General features: G+C 34.4%; 1 protein-coding gene across 1 annotated transcript; it reads right to left on the bottom strand.

Annotated features, from left to right (window-relative positions):
- Positions 1–5,040: 5,040 nt before the first annotated feature.
- Positions 5,041–13,098, bottom strand: LOC100974984 (olfactory receptor 2T12). The gene is made up of 2 exons (XM_057302892.2): positions 12,887–13,098; positions 5,041–8,945 (listed from the first exon to the last, which is right to left on the bottom strand). Exon 2 carries the CDS (start codon positions 8,935–8,937, stop codon positions 7,975–7,977), a length of 963 nt encoding a protein of 320 aa, XP_057158875.2. The 5' UTR covers positions 8,938–8,945; positions 12,887–13,098; the 3' UTR covers positions 5,041–7,974.
- Positions 13,099–21,631: the final 8,533 nt, after the last annotated feature.

Below are 21,631 nucleotides of genomic sequence, written 5' to 3'. Positions count from 1 at the left end.
TTTGGCTTTGCTAATGTAAATAGTGCTGCAATGAGCATACATGTGCATGTGTCTTTTTGGTAAAATGATATATTTTCCTTTGGGTATACACCTAGTTATGGGATTGCTGGTAATGGCATTCCCACCAACGATGTATAAGAAGTATTTCCTTTTCACTGAAACCTCCCCAGCATCTGGTATTTTTTGACTTTTTAGTGATGGCCATTCTCACTGGTGTGAGATGATATCTCATTGTGGGTTTGATATACATTTCTCTGAAAATTAGTGATGTTTAGCAATTTTTCATTTGTAAGTCTTCTTGAGAAGTGTCTGTTCATGTCTTTTGTAAAGGGTATTTTATCTGTTCTTTTCCCTCTTTAAAATGTTCTCAATACTTTGTTTTGTTGTCTTACTTGCTAAATGTCTATATTCAAATCTCATTTCCTCCAAGAGAAATCAATGTCTTTTCTGACCACTAGCAACATTACTTCTTTTAGCCCAGAGTATTTCTTTCTGATGTTAAGATACATTCTGAGTTTTGTTCAGATAGTTTCAGAAACTGAAAAGAAATTAAATATTTTCAGAAATATTTACAAAGTAATGATACTTTACTAACCAGTCTATCATCTGGTTAAAACAATTTACTAACCAGTCTATCATCTGGTTAAAACAATTTACTAACCAGTCTATCATCTGGGTAATCAATCTCTTGCCCAAAAGTACAATTTTGCACTCACTTCCCATAACCACATTACACATGAGCTTTATTTATCAACAAAGACAAAGGCAGGATCAAGAGATCTTAAATACTCAAGTCAAAAAAAAATATTTTCTACTGACATAAGAATATTTTATCACATAGGGATATCTGTATCATGTTTTACAGGTATAAATCGTGGGCAAAATGTCTCTCTCTTTTTTTATCAAAACACTCAACATCTTATACTCTCTGGTTTGAGTTCCGTCCAGTCTCTCCGGATTTATTTTTTATTTCTTTTAATTTTTTTATTGGCACTTGGTTGATATCCTCATTTCTCTTTTAGCTACTCCAAAACTTATTAATTTGTCTTCTTGCCTTTGGTATTTCAACGTCTCTTTCATATCTCTCCACAATACCAATTCATGCTGAAAAAAATCAGAACTCTTTCATATAAGAAGACGATTGGAGAGGGGAACAAGGAAATGTGCAAAACAAAGATTTTTATCTTTATTTGTGAACAGTGTTCTATGAATATAATTATATTGATCAGTTCATTCTCATGTTGGTGAGCTGTTTCCAGTTTGGAGCTATTATGAATGAACCTCCTATAAAAATTCTTTTTTTAAGTACTTTTGTCAACATGTTGTCTATTTTTTATGTTTTTCATTGTCTAAGAGTTGAATTGCTCAAAGGAAAGACCTATATTTAACTTATAAGAAATCAGCAGACTATTTTTCAAATTGATTGTACAATTTACCTTACCTGGGAATATATGTGAGAACCCTGGCTTCTCTACCTTTTAACAATATTTGCTATTATTATTTTTAAAGTATTAGCTATTGTGGTTATGTGGAATTAAATATCAACTTGGTTTCAATTTGCATTTTCCTAATGAGGAATGCTGTTGACTACGTTTTGCATGTGCTTGTGGGCCATTTATATATCTTCATTACATTTGTTAAGGGATCGTGTGAGACATTCATTCATTTTTATTTTATTGTCATTCCATTACTTGTTAACTCTTTCTACTAGTCTTTTTAAGTAATGTTTAATTTTTCACCTTTTTATTTATGGCTTTCTTTTCTTTGCCTTGTTGGACAGATATTTTTCCTACCCCACATCATGAAGACAGTCCCCTATGTTCTTGTTTGTTTGATAAAATACGTAGACTTTAACTCTTGAATGAGATGCATAACTTACCTCAAATTAAGTTTGTGAATGTTATTAGGTAGAGGGCAAGATACAAATTGTATATGAATATATGGTTGTTCCATCATCATTGGTTTAAAAAATATCTTAATTCTCCTGATGAAATTACTTGGGATGTGTGTCAAATAAATCTTAAAATACTTTTTGTTAATTTTTATTAAGTAGTGTACTGAAATTAAATTGGAATTGGTTAAATCTATAGATTGTTAAATTGAATATATTGCTAAATTGAATATATAAAGGTTAAATTGAAATTCATTCAATTCATGTAATTCTTAAATTTCTATCAGCTAACTTTTATAATTTTTGGTATAGAAATCATACATAACATGAAAAAAATACTAAGTTTTTAATCTATTTTTGATACAAATATAAATGAAAATTTAATTTTTTACTGCTAATATTACTTATTTAAAATTTTAAGTCTTAATCATTAAATATCTCTAATATCACATATATATTTCAATGTATATAATTATAAAGTAACACTTCTTCCTTGTCAATTTGTGTGGCTTGTACTAAATTGTATTAATTTTTCTTTATTTAAGATGTCTTTATTTCCTCTTTATTCTTCAATAATATGTTCTCTGGAATCAAAATCAAGATTTACATTTCTTTTATTTCTACACTTGAGAGATGTGGTGTCAGTTCTTCCTGGTTTCCATGATTTCCATAGTTCCCACTGTTTTCATGAAATCCACTCTTAAGCAATTTATCCCCTTTATATAAAATGTCATTTTTTTGTTGTTGTTACTTTCTTTGTTGTATTTAGTTTTTAGAAATTTGATTATGATATGTTGTAGTGTAGATTTCCCAGGTGTTTTCTTGTTTGATGTTCTCTAGTTTGGTGGCTACCTTGTTGAATCTGTAGGTTTATTTATTTACACTTAACTAAATTTGAGAAGTTGTCAGCCATTATTTTCTTAAATTACTTTTGACTTTTTTAGCCTCTACTATTTCTATTCTTTTTTGAGGCTCTGATGACATGGATATGAGGTCTTTTGTTTTAGTTCCACAAAACTTCTGAGTCTCTGTTCATTTGTTTTTTCAGTTTACTTTTTATCTTTCTTTTATTGATTAATGAAAGAAAAAATACCTATTGTGCTATCTTCATGTTCACTGATTATTTTCTATATTATTACCATTTAGTAGTTTAGCTCAGCCAATATATATATTTTTAATTTTGGGTGATGTATCTTGCAGTTCTAAGATGTCCATTTCATTCTGTTTTCAACCTTTTCTTTCTTTATTGGCATGCTTTATTTCTTTGTTGAGGCTTCCTATTTATTTATTTCAGCTGTGTTTAAAATTAATCACTTTGTCATTTTTATGATATCTCTATTAAAATCCTTGTCAGAGAAATTGAACACCTATGTTTTCACTATCAACCTCTCTTAGTCATGATTTTCAGGTTGTCATTTTTTTATTATTTGTATAAGAAGCTATTTTCAATTGTATTCTGAGCATTTCGGTTATTGCGCTTTTAACTTTGGATCTTATTTAAACCTTCTATTTTACTCAATCTTCTCTGACACCTTACTGGTGGAGGAAGAGAGCTGTCACATGGTTACAGTCTGGCAGGAATGCAAGCCCAGGTTTTCCACACGGTCTCATTTGACACCTTGTGGCAGACAGGCACCTCACAACTGTTCCTCAGATGGTCTCCACTCACACTTCTAGAGGTGGCCTTTTAACCAACCAGGGGGGAATGAAGCATGTATATTAATAATGGACACTGATATGTATTATTTAGTGTAATTTCTCATACCATGATATCAATGTTTTGTTAGTTAAATAACATGAGTTTGGATATGTTCCTTCCTATTCCATGTTCTTAAATGGTTGTGTAATAGCAGTAGTTTTATTTTCCATTATATAACTGATTGAGTATACTACTGAAACCATACAGACCAAGACTTTTTTGTTACTAAATATTTTGATAAATTACGTGATTATTATCATTATTTTTTGTGTGTTTGTTTTAGGCTTTTCATTGTTATTTTTTTCTTTTTCTCTTCTTTTATCTAGAAGTTTTTAGCCTAATTGAAAAAAAAAACTCAAAGTTTATGGAAAAAGTAAACAAGTCTGAAAAAGTGAAAAAGAACATACAGTACAGTCCAAAACAAAATACATTGCACTTAATTCTACAATTATATGTAAAAATTTTTAAATAAACATTTTGCTTAAACCAAATAACAAAATAAATAAAAATAAATATATGAAAATCTATACAAGATGTTTATGCTTGATTCCATAAAATTTGCTTAGAAATATTATAGAAAAATTAATATGTAGATAAATAACATGTTTTGACTGAAACATAATACACTTAAAAACCACAAATGTCTCTAAATTGATCTGTGGTCTAATATAAATATTAAATCTATAACGCTCTAAAAAAGAAGATGCCTTATAATCCTTTGGGTATATACCTAGTAATGGGATGGCTGGGTCAAATGGTATTTCTAGTTCTAGATCCTTGAGGAATCGCCACACTGTCTTCCACAGTGGTTGAACTAGTTTACAGTCCCACCAACAGTGTAAAAGTGTTCCTATTTCTCCACATCCTCACCAGCACCTGTTGTTTCCTGACTTTTTAATGATCGCCATTCTAACTGGTGTGAGATGGTATCTCATTGTGGTTTTGATTTGCGTTTCTCTGATGGCCAGTGATGATGAGCATTTTTTCATGTGTCTTTTGGCTGCATAAATGTCTTCTTTTAAGAAGTGTCTCTTCATATCCTTCGCCCACTTTTTGATCGGGTTGTTTCTTTGTTTTTTGTAAATTTGTTTGAGTTCCTTGTAGATTCTGGATATTAGCCCTTTGTCAGATGAGTAAATTGCAAAATTTTTTTCCCATTCTGCAGGTTGCCTATTCACTCTGATGGTAGTTTCTTTTACTGTGCAAAAGCTCTTTAGTTTAATTAGATCCCATTTGTCAATTTTGGCTTTTGTTGCCATTGCTTTTGGTGTTTTAGACATGAAGTCCTTGCCCATGCCTATGTCCTGAATGGTATTGCCTAGATTTTCTTCTACGGTTTTTATGGTTTTAGTTCTAACATTTAAGTCTCTATCTTGAATTAATTTTTGTATAAGGTGTAAGGAAGGGATCCAGTTTCAGCTTTCTACATACGGCTAGCCAGTTTTCCCAGCACCTATATACCCAAGGATTATAAATCATGCTGCTATAAAGACACATGCACACATATGTTTATTGAGGCAGTATTCACAATAGCAAAGACTTGGAACCAACCCAAATTTCCAGCAGTGATAGACTGGATTAAGATAATGTGGCACATATATACCATGGAATACTATGCAGCCATAAAAAAGGATGAGTTCATGTCCTTTGTAGGGACACGGATGAAGCTGGAAACCATCATTCTCAGCAAACTATCGCAAGGACAAAAAACCAAACACAGCATGTTCTCACTCATAGGTGGGAATTGAACAATGAGAACACTTGGACACAGAAAGGGGAACATCACACACCGGGGCCTGTTGTGGGGTGGGGGAAGCGGGGAGGGATAGCACTAGGAGATATACCTAATGTAAATGACGAGTTAATGAGTGCAGCACACCAACATGACACATGTATACATATGTAACAAGCCTGCACGTTGTGCACATGTACCCTAGAACTTAAAGAATAATTTTAAAGAAAAAGTGAAAGAAGCCAGACATAAAAGCTCATATCTTTTATGATTCCATTTACATAAAATATCTACAGTAGATAAATCCAGAGAGACAAAATGCAGATTGGCAGTTGCTAGGGGCTGAAATGGGGAGAAAAACTGCTTAATGGATGAGGGGTTTTACTTTGGAGTGATGGAAGTGTTTTGGAATTAGTGATGACGGTCGTACAACATTGCGAATGTAGTAAATGCCACTGAGTTGTTCACATTAAAATGCTAATTTCATGTTAAAAAAATAGATGCCATCCTTTAATTCTTGAAGTATATAATTGTTTATAGAGATAATACATAAGAAACACCCACTAATCGTAGAAAACAAAATTATATATTGGACTTCACAAAAATTAAAATCTCTGCTCTGAAAAATATACCATTAAAATAACAAACAGGCTAGCCAAAAAGCAGGAAAAAATATTTGTAGTACAGATGTTTGTCAAAATACTTTTGTCCAGAATAAATAAAAAATTTAAAACTGAGTAAAATAAATAAAAACAAAAACATTTTGGCCAAAGATATAAAGATACTTTTCTTAAAATTACATATATCAATGACTGGTCAGCATCTAAGAAGGCACTGAACTTCATTATTCTCTAGGTAATGGCATATTTTAAAATGACATAAAGACACCACCACTAGAAGGGTTAAAATTAAAAATATTCAAATGCCAAATGCTAGTTGTTTTAGTTTTCTCCTGTATATTAGGCTTAATTTTCTGGTTAGAATATTTTATCCTTACAAAATTTTATAGGCTTAGTTTACCATTTTTAGCTCAACATGTTCTAAAATAATTTCTCTGATGGTGAATGAACCTGGTATGAGTAATGAAATTTCCATGACTACATTTACTTGTGTAAATTTCACCCATTCTAAGAGAAGATTTTTTTAGATGGTATAAATGACAGAATTTGTGCAGTTTTGCTCCTTTCTCACCCTAACACTGGGTAAGGAGATAATTAAGAGTAGCAAACAAAAGTATCAAACAGATGACACTCTCTCCTTTCATCCTCAAGTCTTCCAAGGAGAAAACAGTTTACTGAATAACCTTCTCTTGAGACATGGGCTCAGGATCTGCATGCACTGGTTAAGGTACTATCTTAAATATGTTACTGCTTTGGAACCTGAAGCTCTAGACGAAGCAGAAAACTCCTTTCATTTGTTCTAAAACAAGTCCCTTTTGAAATTCAGGATGGCCAGAAATGGCAGGTTCACTTTCAGACACTTATATTAAAGATACATTGTCCCTGGAAGCTCTTAGTTATGTCCCACTGTGTGTTTAAAACTTATATTATTTCTTAAGTGTGTTTTACATACAGGAAATATAGCCTTTATCATAAAACTCTCTAAGACAATTTGATATCCAGTCTCTGGTTACAATTTGGCTTTGATAACCACAGCTTTCTGCCATCACTATCTAGCTTGTGTCTTTATTAATAGAATAGTCTTCTTTTTTTTGTTTTGCAAACCCCAGATCTTTAGAAGGTGTCCCAAATTTTTCAACAGAAATATCTCTAATTACCTATGTCTTGGCAGAAGTAAGGTGGTGACACAATAATGTATAAGGTTGTTGAGTGTTACTCAGTTTTGATAATTCATTGTTAGTAACTGTCAAGATTGAGCATGATTATGCAATTCAGAGTTCATATCGATGGAGGTATGTCAATCAGTCAAGGTAACCTTAAAGCACGTGTAGAAAACAGAACTTAGTTGTAGTTTAAAACAATTTTCCAATTCAATTACAATGAGGCCCTGGAAAAAAAAATAATACTTAAATGAAAGGTTACATAAATTAAAAAAGGTTTACCTTTAAACACCAAATAGACTGTTGAAAAAATACAAAAAAATTGTGGCAATATAGCAGTTACATTTGAGTTGGGAACTTTCCGTTTTGTCCTGCATCTATATTTTAAAATATAACATAAAAATAATATTTTTCTTTGGTAGAGTCCTCATATTTAGTTTTTAATTGTAGAGCATACACCTATGAAATAACACTCAAAATACATTATTGAACAGAAATAAACTATTCCAAGTTAAGGAACAAGCTCTGGAGTCACTTATTATTATTTCCTTGCTGTGTGAAATTGGGAACAATATTTACCTTTCCATGCATTAATTTCTTTTTTTAGAAAGTAGGAGATATTGTCAACCGTACTTATATCATGTGGTTGTTGTAGGATACAAAGTAATCCATAGATACTACTTCACTTGAAGAAAAGTATATAAATGCTAAAAATGGTATCTCTCAATACAATTAGCTCACTTAATTCTTAAAAATATCCTATTATATCAACGCAAAAACTTAATTTTCTGTTCATGAACTACTAAAGGGAGAGAATTACAATGTGTTAAAATGTCAATAAATTCAGGAACTTAGAGTCATTTGACACTAGATCATCTTGACCTGTGGGCCTCATTTTGCTGGTGTTTTAGGTTTACACACATCCCCAGCCACTGTTTCAGGGCTTCCTTGACCTCACTGTTCCTCACACTGTAGATGAGGGGGTTTAGTAAAGGGGTAAACATACTATAGAAGGTTGACACAACCTTGTCGTGGTTAGTGGACCTGTGGGATTTGGGTCTCATATAGGTAAAAATGGCAGCTCCATAAAAGAGTCCCACCACAGCCACATGTGAAGAGCAGGTGGCAAAGGCCTTCTTGCGGGCTTCTGTAGAGCGCATGTGCAGAACAGCAGCGAGGATGAGACCATAGGAGGACAGGATGAGAGACAAGGGCACCAGGAGCATTAACACACAGCAGATGTACATGGCGTTTTCGAAGACTGAAGTGTCAGCACAAGCCAAACGCACCAGCACGGGGGTCTCGCAGAAGAAGTGATCGATCTCGTGTGCACCGCAATATGGGAAGCTCAGGGTAGCAACAGCCTGCAGGAGGCCGTCAGCTGCACCCAGGAGCCAACACGACATGGTCATCCTCAGGCACAGCTGCCAGCTCATGAGAGTGGGATATCGGAGTGGGTGGCAGACAGCCGCATAGCGGTCATAGGCCATGGCTACTAAGAGGAAGCACTCTCCACCACCCAGTGTGGGGAGGAAGAAGATCTGCACACCACAGCCAGCGCGGGAGATGGCCTTATTTCCGGTCAAGTAGTCAGCCGCCATTTTGGGCACAGTGGTGGAAACCAGCATCACGTCCATGAGGGAGAGTTGGCTCAGGAGGAAGTACATGGGCGTGTGGAGCCGGCGGTCCCGGTGAATCAGGAGAATCATGAGGGCATTGCTAAACAGGGAGGTCAAAACGGTGGCCAGAAGCATCATGAAGAGGACTTGGTGGGCTCTGGTGTGGTTAAAGAGTCCTAGGAGAATAAAGTCTGGGGTAGTATTTCTCATCTCCATAATTTCCCCTGGTATGATGGTGCAAATGGAAAAATAGAGAAGGAAGAGGCTTTTATGGTCTGAATAACTGTTTGACTGCACAGTTTCCAGACATACGTACTGGATATGTTATCCCAGGTCGTGATTCAAAGCCCTGACTCCCAGTAGGCACAGCTTTTCCTGACCTGGCATTCACTTCTCTATAGCTCAACTTTTTAATGTTTTAACTGAGATCGTGTACTACAAACAGGAGTATATTTACAGATCAAAATGAATAAAAATATTTTTTAAACTCTCAAGAATTAGTGGTAAAGTGTTATTATGATTTTTATATTACTCGTATTAATATTATTGTGTTTTTGTTATGTATACTGATGGAAAAAGGAAGGAAACACTGACTTAAAAGTGTCTCATTCAGATTTGAGTCACAGTTTATTTATATTCAACTTTTGGAAACCCAAACATATTCAAGATAGGTCTTTTAAAAACTAAACAAGAAGTTACAGTTGCTTTATTTTAGGTTACACAAGGACCACATAATGGAATATGTGAGTGTAAATAAAACATTTTTTCCTTTGAAGAACAATAATATCTCACACAACTGATGAAATTGTTCTCCTTCCTCCCACTACTTACCTTCTTAGTTGTCTTATTGTTAAATGCACTCATTCTAGTTTACCTCCTCCTGCTTTGAAACCTTTAGCATCTGCCCTTCACTCTTCAAATAAAATTCAGAATTCTATCCCGCACTTACAGTGGCTTGTAGACATGCCTCACACAACATTTTGCCATGCAGTATACTGCCATGGAGACCTAGAAGGGTTGGGTGAATATGAGAGGGAAGCATGAGAGAATCTTTGATATTGATAAATGCTGGGGGAGAGTAGTAGTAACTGTAATGAGTAAGTAGTACTTCGAGTAAGAAAAGAATAGGAAACAGCTTAAAAATGGTTGAGTGTTGCTATTGGTCACAGACAAGTTATCGAAAAGATTTGCAAATTAAAAAGCCACTATTATTGTAAATACTTAAATTGATATTTGGCCTGTCTGTTTCAGATTTTTAAAATATTTAACAAAATCGATTTATTTTCTTAGGAGACACAATCAAAGTAACTGAGCTAACAAAAATGTGTACAACTTCATTTAGAAAGCTTTTGCAGGTTGAGGACTGTTACATATTGAACATAAAAAAAGTTTTTTAGTGTTTACCATTTTTAAACTCCATACAAAGAAGAAAACTTGTCAACTCATAAAGAGAAGAGCACAAAGATGCAAAGAGCTAATTTCCCACTTTTATTCATAGAATATTCGCAATGTCATGCCTCTGTATATTTGCAGGATTTTAGACCTCATCTCACACACAGATGGTCTCATTCAGGGCCTTCAGAAAGGCAGTGCCAATGACTGGTTAAATTACTACATCCACTATATGAGCATTCAGATGTGAGCAGACACAAACACACAGTAACACCAGCGTCTTTGAGATGGCTTATTTAAGCATTGGCTATCAGCGAAATAAACAAAGATTATAGGACAATAAAACAGGCAAAATAGGCAAAGACTACATGTGCCAAGCCTGTGCCAAGCCTTGTTGGTTGCATTACTGTCTTCCTATGTAGTGTATGCAGTCCCTTTATTTTACATACTATTTAAATAATCTTTCTCATGTGATTGCCACAGACCACTGACTCCTTGACCACAGGCCTCCACTGCCTCCATTATAACTTTAAACCACTGTCAGACTACTTTTATTAATGCAGAATGCATGGATAAAGGAGGGCAGGACTTGATATTAAAAAGTCCTTGTTTAAAAATCACTGTTGTCCAAACCACCATCGCGCGTGTATACCTGTGTAATGAACCTGCATATTTGGCACATGTATCCCAGAACTCAGAGTAAAATAAAATAGAATAATAAAATAGAGTATGCAGAGAAGCACCAAAAAAAAAAAAAAAAATCACCTGTGTCTAGTCAGCTTTTTCCAGATTACAGTAGGTGTACCACTGCTGGTATGTGTCATGATTTTAGGAAGTATGTGAAATAACATTTTCTACCTGAAAAGTTACATGACTTTTATTTGTGCTAAGAAAAAGGTAAACATTAAATCATGGGAAAAAAGAATCATTTCTGTCATTTTATATTATGATATAAGGGGAAAGTTACTTAAAATTTTTGTTTTCTTTTCTTTTGTTTTGTTTACTCATATATTTTTAAATCAGCGGTCCCCAACCTTTTCCACAGATGGGGGTTGTAGGAGAGGGGATGGTTTCAGGATGATACTGTTTCACCTCGGATCATCAGGCATTAGATTCTCATAAAAAGCATGTGATCTAGATCCCTTGCACGTGCAGTTCACAATAGGACTCACACTCTTGTGAGAACCTAATGCTGCTGCTGATCTGAAGGAGGCAGAGCTCAGTGGGTAATGCTCCTTCACCTGACGCTCACCTCCTATGCAGCCCAGGTCCTAACAGGCCACAGATCAATACTGAACTTTCTAAAAAGATTACTAAAAAGAAATTACATGATTTTTGCATATAACAGAGTTTGAAAATAGTTTTTTAATGTCATGTTGCACACCAAAACAAAATTTTAATTTTTAATTTAATTTATTAGTTTAGTTCATTTTATGGTGCCATATTTTGATGTATTCAGAAGCTTGACAATCACAGCATAAAATATTAATTAGATTATTGAACTGAAGGCTATGGTGACATGATGGTGAAAGTCTAAGATCTGAAAATTCTTAGATTCTCTAAATGCTTATATTTTTTCATTCTGAATGGTTATACTTATTCAAAATTGAATTCTCTTCTCTACAGACAGAGGTAAAGAGTAAACATCACTTTAATTTGGAACCATTGTTTTTTTCTTTAACATTAAAAGGTAACAAAAATAAATAAACCAGCATCATCCTAAGCTGTGAAAAATTATGATGTATAATATTGTTATAGATGAGACTTTTCAGCACATTGTATCAGTGAGATAATTTAATAGAAAAATTGGTTTAACTGTATTAATTCTTCTTTCAGGTATACAGAGCTATTGCAGCTTGACTGTTTTTACTAATTACCATCCAATGTATTTTTTGAATAAAGGATTTTTTGGCATTGTAAATATACAGCTATATTTATTTGTCAAGTGGACCATTAATCCATCAACTAAAGGCTATATTAACTCAGCAAATTATAATAATGTGAACAGATGCTTAAAATATTTCTTCTTCAAGTCAATTCATGGGCTGATATTAATTCTAAGCTATTAAATAGGATAGCTGGACTTAAACATTTTAATATTTTTATATTTTATGTATAAAATATATATTTATATATTTTTCTACATATATTTATATATATTTCTAGTATATATATTTACTTCTATTTGTCTTTCTTAGCTCTTCTAGGCAATTTCTTTAGATGTAGGTGAGGAATGTTATGTCTATTAACTTCAAAACCATGCCCTTTCTGAAGCTGGTAGGTAAACTGATTATCATCCCCTTCCCCACATTCATACTTACTTGAAAACAGACACAGATCACTGTTCTGGAACAATAGAGTTCCACTCAACAATCTTATTTTCTCTTCTTTCTGACATCCTACCCTCCACAAAGGCAGTGTCTGTATGTCCACAAGCTATTGATATGACATGGGGAAAATATTGAAACAGCCACACTGTTCAGTAGAAAAGAATCCTCTAATACAAATTCAATCATTTGACTTAATTAACAACTTTATTCAATAATTTTTGGCTTTTTGGTTGTGGGTAGACACAGACTGCATCTTACCTATTCAAAACACCCCGTAGATGACAGGAAAACATTTACTTTGTGTGATTTGTCGCTCAACTTTACAAAGGTTACTTTACAATTCAAAATTCATATGTAGAATGCCAAATACATAATAAATATGAGTAATTTGAAATTACTGCCTAAAGTAAAGGAAAAATAATTCTCAAACAAATTAGACTCACCTTTGTAGTGGAGAATCACAGCCAGTGTGACATATATATGGGACTGAATCTTTCTGATGGGTTGACTACAAATGTTTGCTTGATCTTAGTGTTGTGGATACTGCTTTGTGCCTCTGGTCTCATGCTCTATTTAGTTAAAAATCCTATGTGGTCACTGAAAGTTTCCAACAACCAAATATCTTCCCTGGAGCTATGCCACTTGGAAAGGTAAATCACCTTTGGCAAGGGAATACAGATTTCAGTATTTCCTAAGGGTGAATATATGTAGTGAACTAATTTAGCATCCAAGTTTTGGTAAAAGCAAAATGACTGTGATTGGGAAGATGAACAGATATGTCCCTGGCCAAGGATAGCAAGTGCAATGAATTAGTAAAGACAAAATCCAGAATTCTGATCATTGACAATCCCTGAACTGAATAAATATGACTTCATTACCTGAAATAAGTTTTTAATTTTCTGTAATTGTATCATGATAATAATAATATATTTCATTTATTGAACATTTCTACATGCTAGTGAATATGCTCGGCATTTTACATGCATTTACATGCGTGTTATTTAATCTTTTAATTAGCTGTTTGTTCTGTGAACTTCTACATTAATATAGCAATGTAAACAATGCTAACAGTTTTAAATACCATATTTATATTAACTGTCATGAGGTAGCAGAGTGAAAGAACTTTGATGTTCACATCATAGATTTGTGCTTCTTAAAGATTGAGGAACATCTGAATCATTCAGAATACTTACGGATTACACTTTGAGAGATACTGCCTTCTATAAAAAAAATCTGAAGGGGAATTTCAACTATTTTGAACTGGGTCACAATGCTTTGATAGCCTATAAACTAATCAATTCCCAACTTTGCATGTTTAAATGTTTAAATGTTTTTGTATTTTGTTTTGAATCTAGCTTCTATTCCTTACCCATTTCATGATTTTTGGATAACATGATCTTCATGTTCCTTTCCTATAAAACATGCATAATAAAATTGCTTGCTTTGTAGCATTATTGAAAGGAATAAATAAAATACTTGTAAACCACCTGGGAGACTATCTGGCCCATAGTATATTCTCTATCCATGTTCATTGATATCATTATTGTGATTGTTCTGAAAGAAAAAAAAATCCCTCTAAGGCAGAGTAATGTTGATTCTGGTCTAAATATTATAAAAACTTATCTAAAAGAAAATAAGATAAGGGCAGGGTAGCCTGTTCTTTCGGTGTTTAATAGTTCTGCTGAAAGACTATTTAGTGCTCTGGGTGAATGCTTCTGTGTTTGATTTGCTATTTACCATAAATTACGGTCCAGAATCTGTGAAGTTGTTATGTCAAGCAGACATGTAAAGAATTTCTGTCCATGCCAAGTAAGACATCAACCAGTTTTATAATAATTGGAAACAAAACAAAAATAGCGAAACTTTTTTTTCTTTTGAAATCAAATTCACAGTGTCTTTTCCAATACTACTTCTCCAACTCTCACACCAACTAAGTGTCTTACTATTTAATTTAGTCCTGACACTGACTGGAGTCTGGAGCATCAGACTCCAGATGTTGAAGGAATCAATCCCACAAGACTGCCTTCTCTTCAGATGTCAGTCTCAAGTAGGGGGTATCCAGGTTACTTCTACCTGATTTGGATACAAAGTTGGAGGTTCTCACAACCACTCTGCTTCAGGTTATATAACTGGCTAGAATGAAGCATGGAAATAAAGAAAATGCTACACTCACTATTATAGTTTATTATAAGGGATACAAATAAGAGTCAGATGAAGAGGTACATCTGGGAAGTTCCAGAAGAATCCCAAGCCCATGAGCTCCTGTCTGTGGAGTTGGGGTCTGCAATCCTCTGGGCAAGTAAATGTGTTTGCCAATTCAGAAGCTCCCTGAACCCTTTCATTATGGGTTTTATGGTGGTTTCATTATATAGACATTAATGTGGCTATTGGTAATTGACTCAATCTACAGCCCCCACCTCCCCAGAAGTTGGGTAATGGGGCATGAGATGAAGCGGGGACCCCTCTTAGTGACCTGCAAGTTCCTCCAAGTACAGAGATAAAGGAAAAGCTTAAGTTCCTTCAGGGAAATTCCAGGCACCTAGCTAGTACTGAGAAATAAACAAGCAACTTCATAAGTAAGAAGGTAATAATTGCCTAATGCAATAGCCAAGGAAGTTAAAAATCACAGAATGTTTAGTTCCATTATAAAAACTAAAATAACATCTTTCCATATGTTCATGAGTTGTTTTTCAGAAACCTGGAACCCCACTAAATAGATCTACTGGCACATAGACCTCAGATAAGGAGGAACTGAGGACAGAACTCAGACCACCACTTTTTCTTCTGAATTTCTTCCTGAGAGGCCTGGAGGAAGTCACACCCATGGATGAGAGCTAACATTCTTTTCTGCTGATTCCAATTTTTTAGACAAAACTTTGCCTCGTTAACCAATCACAAATCAGAAAATGTTTGACTCTACCTAAGATGTGTGGGCCCTCACTTTGAGATGTCCCATTTTTTCAGGTTAAGCCCATATACAATGTCCATATACTGATTTATGACTTTGCCTGTAACCTCTGTCTCCCTGCCTTTAAAAACTTACCTGTAAGCCATCCATCAGAGAGTTCAGATCTTAAGCATTAGCTGCCCACTTCTCCTTGCTTGGCCCCCTGTAATAAATTCCTCCTGTTCTTTTGCGGCAATCTGCATGTCGGCATTTGACTTTGCTGTATCAGGCAGGCTGACGTACGTTTCATTTGGCAACATCTCTGTGGACTTGGAGTGTGCCACTCTCAGGGTATGTAAATGTGTTTGCTGACACACAAACTCCCTGAACCCTCTTGTTTATTGAGGATTTTTTTTAAAACTTCTAGTTTCTGGGGTACATGTGTACATTTGTCATACAGGTATGACACAGGGGTTTGATATACCCAGGTAATAAGCATGGTACCCAATAGGTGGTTTCTCATTGTCTCTCACCTTCCACCCTCAAGTAGGCCCCGGTGTCTGTTGCTCCCTTCTTTGTGTCCATGTGTACTTAATGTTTAGCTCCCACTTATAAGTGAGAACATGCAGTATTTGGTTTGTAGTTCCTTTGTTGCTTTGCTTAGACTAATGGCCTCCACTTCATCCATGTTGCTGCAAAGGACATAATCTCAGTCTTTTTATGGATGCATAGTATTTCATGGTGTATATGTACTACATTTTTGTTATGCAGTCTACTATTGATGGGCATGGAGGTAGATTCCATGTCTTCGCTACTGTGAATAGTGCTGGAATGAACATACATGTGCAGGTTATTTTACTACAGAACAATGTATACTCCTTTGGGTATACAAGTAATATTGAGATGGGTGGGTCGAATGGTAGTTCAGTTTTAAGTTCTTTGAGAAATCACAAAGCTGCTTTCCACAATGGTTGAACTAATTTACATTCTTACCAAGGGTGTATAAGCGTTCCCTTTTCTCTGCAACCTCACCATCATTTGTTATTTTTAGATTTTTTAATAATATCCATTCTGACTGGTATGAGATGTTATCTCATTGCGGTTTTGTTGCGCATTTCTCTAATGATTAGTATGTTGAGCACTTTTCCATATGCTTATTGGCAACATGAATGTCATCTTTTGAAAAGGGTCTATTCATGTCCTTTGCCCACTTTTTATTGGAGTTATTTGTTTTCTGTTAATTTGATTAAATTTCTTGTAGATTCTAGATAGTAAATTTTGTTGCATGCATATTTGCAAATATTTTATCCCATTCTGTAGTTTGTGTTTTCTCCTTTAATAATTTCTTTTTTGCTGCAAGGGCTCTTTAATTTAATTAGGTTCCACTTGTTAATTTATGGGGTTTTTTTTGTTGCAATCAATTTTGGCATCTTCGTTGTAAAATCTTTGCCAGGTCCTATGTCCAGAATGGCATTTCCTAAATTAGTTTTCAGAGTATTTGTAGTTTTATGTTTTACATTTAAGTATTTAGTCCATCTAAAGTTGACTTTTGTATGTGATTTGAGGAAGGGTTCCAGTTACAATCTTCCGCATTTGACTAGACAGTTATCCCAGCACCATTTTTTGAACAGGAAGTCATTTCTCTATTGATTATTTTGGTAGACTTTGGCGAAAATCACATGGCTGTAGGTGTACGGCATTATTTCTGGGCTCTCCATTCTGTTCCATTGGTCTATGTGTCTGTTGTTGTACCAGTAACATGCTGTTTTGATTATTGTAGCCTTGTAGTATAGTTTGACGTCAGGTAGTGCAATGCCTCCAGCTTTGTTCTTTTGGCTTAGGATTGCCTTGGCTATTTGGGTTCTTTTTTGATTCCATATGAATTTTAAAATTGTTTTCTCTAATTCTGTGAGGAATGTCATTGGTAGTTTGACCTAGGAATAGTATTGAATCTGTAAATTGCTTTGGGCAGTAGGACCATTTTAACAATATTGATTTTTTCCTATCCATGAACATGGGAAGTTTTTCCATTTGTGTGTGTCATCTCCAATTTCTTTGATCAGTGTTTTATATCTCTCATTGTAGAGATCTTTCAGTACCCTGGTTAGCTGTATTCTTGTCATGGTCCTTGTGAATAGTATTGAGTTCCTGGTTTGACTCTTACCTTAGCTGCTATTGGTGTATGGAAATGCCACTGTTTTTTGTACATTGATTTTGTATGCTGAAACTTTGCTGAAGTTTATCAGATCAGGGATATTTTGGACAAATGCTATGGGGTTTTCCAGATATAGAATGTTATCATCTATGAAGAGAGATATGTTGACTTCCTCTCTTCCTGTTTAAATGTTTTTCATTTTTTTCTCTTGCCTAATTGCTCTGGTTAGGACTTTCAGAATTATGTTGAATAAATGTGATGAGAAAGGGTATCCTTGTCTTGTTTAAGTTTTCAAAGAGAATGCTTCCAGGTTTTGACTATCCAGTATGATGTTGGCTATGGAGTTGTTGTATATGGCTTTTATTATTTTTGAATATGTTTCTTTAATGCCCAGTTTGCTGAGGAATTTTAACATGAAGGTATGTTGTGCTGAATATCCAAGGCCTTTTTTGCATCTTTTGAGATGACTATGTGGCCTTTATGTGTTGAATCAAATTTATTGATTTTCTGTTTATGTGATGAATCACATTTATTGATTTGTGTATACTGAACAAATCTTGCATCCCAGGAATAACCCTACTTGATTGTGGTGGATTAGCTTTTTGATGTTCTGCTAGATTTGGTTTGCTAGTATTCTGTTGAGGATTTTTGCATTTATGTTTATCCAAATATTGGCCTGAATTTTTCTCTTTTGTGTGTGTCTGTGAAGTTTTGGTATTAGAATTATTTGGGTCTCATAGAGTGAGTTAGAGAGAAGTTCCTCTCCTCAATTATTTTGCAATAGTTTCAGTAGGATTGCAACTAGCTCTTCTTTTACATCTGATAGAATTTGGCTGTGAATCTTTCTGCTCCTGGGCTTTTTCTAGTTGGTAGGCTTTTTAGTATTGATTCAATTTGGAACTAAATATTGGTCTGTTCAGGATTTCCATTTCTTCCTGGTTCAATCTTGGGAGGTTGCATGTTTCCAGGAATGTATAAATTTCTTGTAGGTTTTCTAATTTGTGTGCATATAGGTATTCATAATTATCTCTGTTTTTTTAAAATATCTTTGGGGTTGGTTTGTAATCTACCCCTTGTTATTTCTGATTTTGTTTATTTGGATTTTCTCTTTATTTTCTCTTTTAGTCTAGCTAGCATTCTATCCATCTTATTTACTCTTTCAACAAACCAATTTCTGGATTCATTGGTCTTTTGTATAATTTTCGGCATCTCAACTTCATTTGGTTCAACTCTGATTTTGGTTATTTCTTGTCTTCTGCTAGCTTTGGTTTTGGTTTGCTCTTGTTTCTCTAGTTCCTGTAGGTGTAATGTTAGGTTGTTAATTCGAGATCTTTCTAATTTTTTATACGGACATTTCACACTATAAACTTTCTTTTTAACAGCGCTTTAGTTGTGTTACAGGGATTCTGGTATGTTATAATTTTGTACTCATTCGTTTCAAAGAATGTCTTGATTTCTGTCTTAATTTCATTATAACCCAAAAGTCGTCAGAAGCAGGTTGTTGAGTTTTCATGTAAATGTGTATTTTGAGCCATCTTCTTAGTATTCGTTTCTATTTTCATTGCTCTGTAGTTGGTATAATTTATGTGTTTTTTATTTAATTGAGTGAGGATTGTTTTATGGCTGATTGTGTGGTTGATTCTAGAGTATGTGCCAGGTGCATATGAGAAGAATGTATATTCTGTTGTTTGGAGGGGGAGACATCTGTAGATGTCTATTAGGTCCATTTGGTCAAGTATCAAGTTCAGGTCCCAAATATATTTGTTAGTTTTCTGCCTGGATGATCTGTCTAACACTGTCAATGGGTTGTTGAAGTCTTCCCCTGTTATGTGGTTATCGAAATCTCTTTGTAGGTCTCTAAGAACTTGCTTTATGAATCTGGATGGTTCTGTGTTGGGTGCATATACATTTAACATGGTTAGGTCTTCTTGATGACCTGAAACCTTTACCATTATGTCTCCTCCTTCTTTGTCTTCTTTGATCTTTGTTGGCTTTGTTGGTCTGTTTTGTCTGACTTTAAGATTGTAACCTCTGCTTTTTTGTTTTGTTTTGTTTTCCATTTGCATGGTAGATTTTTCTTCCATCCCTTTATGCTGAGCCTACGGATGTCCTGGCATGTGAGATGGATCTCTTGAAGATAGCATACAGTTGGCTTTTGCTTCTTTATCCAACTTGCCACTCTGTTCCTTTTAATTCGGGGCATTTAGCCCATTTGAATTCCACCTTAATATTGAGATGTGTGTATTTGATCCTGTCATTGTATTGTTAGCAGCTTATTATGCAGACTTGTTTGTGTGGTTGCTTTATAGTGTCAATGGTCTCTACTTATGTGTGTGTGGTTTCTGTGTTTGTTTTGGTGGACAGTAATCATCTTTCTTTTCCATATTCTTCCATATTTAGCACTCCCTTCAGGACCTCTTGCAAGGCAGGAGGTGACAAATTCCGTTTAGCCCAGACAGTAATTTTTTAAAAATTTTGGGTGACGTATCTTGCAGTTCTACAATATCCATTTCATTCTTTTTCAATGTTTTATTTCTTTATTGTGATGCTTTATTTCTTTGTTGAGTCTTCTTATTTATTTCAGCTGTATTTAAACTTACTTGCTTTGTCATTTTTATGATATCTCTACTAAAATCCTTGTCAGAGAAATTGAACACCTATATTTTCACCATCAACCTCTTGTTAGTCATGATTTTCAGGTTGTCATTTTCTCATTTATTTGTATAAGAAGCTATTTTCAATTGTATTCTGGGCATTTCTATTATTGTGCTTTTAACTTTGGATCTTATTTAAACCTTCTATTTTACTCAGTCTTCTCTGACACCTTACTGGTGGAAGAAGAGAGCTGTCACATGGTTACAGTCTGGCAGCAATGCAAGCCCAGGTTTTCCACACGGTCTCACTTGACACCTTGTGGCAGAGAGGCACCTCACTACTGCTCCCCAGATGGTCTCCACTCACACTTCTAGAGGTAGCCTTTGTACCAACCAGGAGGTAATGATGCATGTATATTAATAATGGACACTGATATGTATTATTTAGTGTAATTTCTCACATCATGATATCAATGTTTTGTTGACAACATGAGTTGGGATAGGTTCCTTCCTATTATATGTTATTAAATGATTGTGTAATATTAGTAGTATTATTTTTCCCTCATATAATTGATTGAGTATACTACTGAAACCATATGGACTGAGATTTTTTGTTACTAAATAATTTGATAAATTACATGCTTATCATTATTTTTTATTTGTTTTTTAAGGCTTTTCATTGTAATTTTTTCTTTTACCCTTCTTTTTATCTAGAAGCTTTTAGCCTAATTGAAAAAATAAAAACCTCAAATATAATGTAAAACGTAAACAAATCTGGAAAAGTAGCAGAAGACAGAGTATGTTCAAAACAAAATACATTGTATTTATTTCTACAATTATATTTAAAAATTTTAAAATAAACATTTTGATTAAACCAAATAAACAAATTTTTTTTTTTGAGATGGAGTCTCACTCTGTGGCCCAGGCTGGAGTGCAGTGGCATGATCTCGGCTCACTGCAACCTCTGCCTCCCTGGCTCAAGTGATTCTTCTGCCTCAGCCTCCCAGATAGCTGAGATTACACTCGGGTAGCTGGGGTGCATGCCACCAGACCTGGCTAATTTTTTTTTTTGTATTTTTAGTAGAGATGGGGTTTCACCATGTTGGCCAGGCTGGTCTTGAACTCCTGACCTCAGGTGATCCACCCACCTCAGCCTCCCAAAGTGCTGGGATTACAGGCATGAGCCACCACGCCCGGCTAACAAAAAATTTTTAAATAAACATTTTGATTAAACCAAATAACAAAATGCATAAAAATAAATATATGAAAATCTATGCAAGATGTTTATGTTTGATTCCATAAAAATTTGCTTAGATATGCTATAGAAAAATTAATATGTATATAACATGTTTTGACTAAAATATGATACACTTGAAAAACCACTAATCTCTCTCAAGTGATCTATGGACTAATATAAATAATAAATCTATAAAGCACTAAAAAATAAGATGCTACCCTTTAATTCTTGAAGTGTACTTTTTTTGTAGAGAAAATACATAAGAAAAGCCCACTAATTCTATGAAAAAAAATTATACATTGGACTTTACAAAAA

The sequence above is a fragment of the Pan paniscus genome, chromosome 1 (genome assembly GCF_029289425.2).
Source record: "Pan paniscus chromosome 1, NHGRI_mPanPan1-v2.0_pri, whole genome shotgun sequence".
In the NCBI taxonomy this organism is placed as follows: domain Eukaryota; kingdom Metazoa; phylum Chordata; class Mammalia; order Primates; family Hominidae; genus Pan; species Pan paniscus.
This window is presented reverse-complemented; position numbering and strand designations above follow the sequence as displayed.

Bases quoted from the DNA above. Each gene is read 5' to 3' on its own strand.
- LOC100974984 (XM_057302892.2), bottom strand. From the start codon at position 8,937: ATGGAGATGAGAAATACTACCCCAGACTTTATTCTCCTAGGACTCTTT.